At 63.6% G+C, this 2,895-nt stretch overlaps 1 protein-coding gene across 1 annotated transcript in view; it reads left to right on the top strand.

The window, feature by feature from the left end:
• The first annotated feature begins 866 nt into the window (after nt 1-866).
• The window catches only part of ARR3 (arrestin 3, retinal (X-arrestin)), an 11,147-nt gene continuing 9,118 nt past the window's right edge, over nt 867-2,895 (top strand). Inside the window, exons 1-2 of the mRNA XM_009326669.1 lie at nt 867-873; nt 1,729-1,783. Of these exons, the coding sequence (XP_009324944.1) occupies nt 867-873; nt 1,729-1,783 (62 nt within the window). The remainder of the gene's footprint in view (nt 874-1,728; nt 1,784-2,895) is intronic.

Raw genomic sequence — 2,895 nt, 5'->3', positions numbered from 1 at the left:
GGGGAACGGCGGCAAGCCCCTGAACTGTGTTTGGGGTGGTGGGCAGGCGGGCAGCTTGCAGGCAGCAACCGGGCTGCCTGCTCCTGGGGAGCTTGCTGCCTGCGCCGGAGCTGAGCTTTGCCGTTTGCTGCCGGCCGCACGGAGACGGAGGTGCTGCAAGCATCGAGTGGCCGAGCGAGCCGGGCGCCCCTAATCACATTCATGTCATCCCATCTGTGGGTGCCCTCTGGGCAGAAGGGAAGTGGGGGTCAGGGGCTCCCGGGAGGGGGGCGGGAAGGCGGGAGGCTTTTCCCAGCTGCAAACAGCACTGGGGTTCCCACAGCTCCCGGGCGCTGACCCAGTGGTTTTGCTCCTCGTGGCAAGCAGCAAGCAGGCCGTGCACAGGCTGGCGGCGAGCTGGGCAAGCAGCTAGCTCGAGCTGCGCTAGGGTGATTGGCAGCAATTAATTACAGATGAGTAGCAGCCACAGTCTGCTGCCCAGGGTGCCCGGGAGCACCAGGGCTGATCCGGGGGGAGACGGGACAACGGGTTCCTGCCAGAGGAGGATGAAGATGAGGATGGAGTGCCATGCCGAGCCACCTCCCGGCTGTCTGCCACCCTTGGCATCATGAGCCAACCCCTGCAGCCATGAGCCCAACGCAAAGGGACCGCCCCCCCCACCACCTGCCCCAGCCCGCCAGTGCAGACGTGCCAAAAGCCCCTGCCGAAGCTTCCTCCTGGGCTCCCGGCCTCGAGAGGAACCTGTGGCCGGGGCCACCAAGAAGTCGGGCAGCCCGCTTGATTTTGGGCTGGCAGCTCTGGGCCGCATGGCAGCAGTTGCATCTCTCACCAGCGCCCGGCACAGGAACACGGAGTGATGCACAGTGATGCGCAGTGAGTGCACAGTGATGACGGGCCTGTGCAGGGACGGCAGCTGGAGACCCCCATCCTGCTGGAGACCCCCGTCCTGCCAGAGACCCGCTCCCGCCGGCGCTGCTCCCTCCCGTTACTTAACAGCGCAGCAATAATTCCCTGCAGCCGTGGAGGCGCCTGCCTTCGGATTAATGCCTTTCACGCCGCGTAATCCGGATCAGGGGAAGAAGCTCTGGAGCTCTGAGGGGCTTTGAGAAATCAGCAGCGCCGGCTGCGGGCATTTACATAAGGCAGCTGCCGTGCACAGTGCCGGAGGCTGAGCCGGGATGTTGCCAGATGCACCAGCACCGGCACCCGGGGAGCTCTGCCAGCACCTGGGGACAGTTGTATTTTGGAAGGCAATGTGGGTTCACCGGTGCCAGCTTGCTGGGTGGCTCCAGCTCCACCTGGGCTCCCTTCGGAGGGCAGACCCTGCAGGCGAGGGCACCGAAGCAGGAGGACGCGGGAAGCCCCGTGGCCATTCCCCGGGGAGGCAGGACGCTGCAGGGCACTGTCCATCGGGAGCCAGGGATGAAGCTGGGCCCCCCGCGCGCTCCACCAGCCCCACGTCCGCCAGCATCCTGCCCTGCTGGAAGGGGCCGACCGAGCTGTGCTTCACGCAGCAGCACATGGGCCTGGAGGGACAGGTGGGACAAGGCAGATGAGAGGAGCCTTTGGCCGTTTATTAAACAGGAAATAGGAAGAAGCCCTCTCTCATTTCCCTATTATTTTTAACACAGCGCTGCATCCCCCCAGCTTCCTTCCCTGGTGCTTGGTTCGGAGCACGGCACGAGCGCAGGAAGGGATGTGGTCTGCCCGTCCCACCGCCGTTTTGAGGGGGGAAATATCTGCCCCCCGACCTGGGCAAGGTCTCCCTGGCTGAATCCAACCAGTCGGGATTAAACCGAGCTGAAGCCACCCATAATGAAATCTGCTCTCCGTCCTCTCTGCAGACCCTATGGCCACGGCCCTTCTGAACCACACTGGTCTCAGAGGCCTTATTAAGAGCCTAACGAAGAGCCGCAAACAGAGAGCTTGGGATTAGGTGCCCCGGGCATGGTGCTGGAGGCGGCCACTCCACCGTCCCCCCCTGGCCGGGCAGCGGGTGTCCAGGTGGGGCTGCCGCCTCCTCTTCTACCCGCCAGCGGGAAGGTCACAGTTCACGTGTCCCCTGACCTTGGCAGAAATAGCGCCCGCTAATCTGCAAACTAAGCAGCTCTCCAGTGTCCAATTAAAGAGATCACAAGTCCCTGCCCCGGGCAATGTGTGCTGACAGCTAAAGCCCTGGGCAGCAGGGCTGGTGGGGCTGGCAGGGCTGGTGTGTCGTGGTGGCTCGCAGTGGCTTGTGGTGGCTCCCAGTGGCTCCTGGTGGCCCACGGGGCCAGGGGCACAGGTGGGCTGTGTTTGGGAGGGGTTGGTACCCAGGTGCTGAAGGTCATTGAGCTGATCCAGGGTGCTGGGAGGAGGCTGCTGGCAGCTCCGGGATGGAGGCACAGCGGCGAGCAGGAATATCCCAACCTCGGTGCTCAGCTCTGGGGGCTGAGCCAGAACCAAGTGCATGCTCAAAGCAAAGGGTCTGGCCGAGCAAGCAAGGGCTTGAGGGACGCTAGAGGTGAGGAAGATGAGTGGGGCCTTGCTGGAGCAGTTTGCAGGCTGCCCTGGGCTGTCCTTGGGGTCTGTGCCCTGTCCCTAGGGCCAACCCAGGGGCAGCATCCACGTGAGCATCCTGCAGCCACCCCTGCAGGAGGGGGATCCTGCGCGTTGGCAGCGGCCGCGGAAGGATAGCGGCGGGGAGCACTTCTCTCCCGGCAGGCCGTAAGGCAAATCCACTCTGCACTTTCAACAGTTTTCTATTTGCAGCAGCAAACCTTGAATTAATGATGTGCTAATCGGATCAGGCGAGGCCAGCCCACGGCGTTACGAAATGATGCGGGGCTGAGCAGATTGCCCAGCGGTGCTGGGGAGTGGTGGCAGGTCTGTGTCCCACCACCAGCTGGAATGGTG

The sequence above is a fragment of the Pygoscelis adeliae genome, unplaced genomic scaffold (assembly GCF_000699105.1).
Source record: "Pygoscelis adeliae isolate BGI_AS28 unplaced genomic scaffold, ASM69910v1 Scaffold216, whole genome shotgun sequence".
In the NCBI taxonomy this organism is placed as follows: Eukaryota; Metazoa; Chordata; class Aves; order Sphenisciformes; family Spheniscidae; genus Pygoscelis; species Pygoscelis adeliae.
The sequence above is the reverse complement of the archived record's forward strand: the minus strand, read 5'-3'. Positions and strand labels throughout refer to the sequence as shown.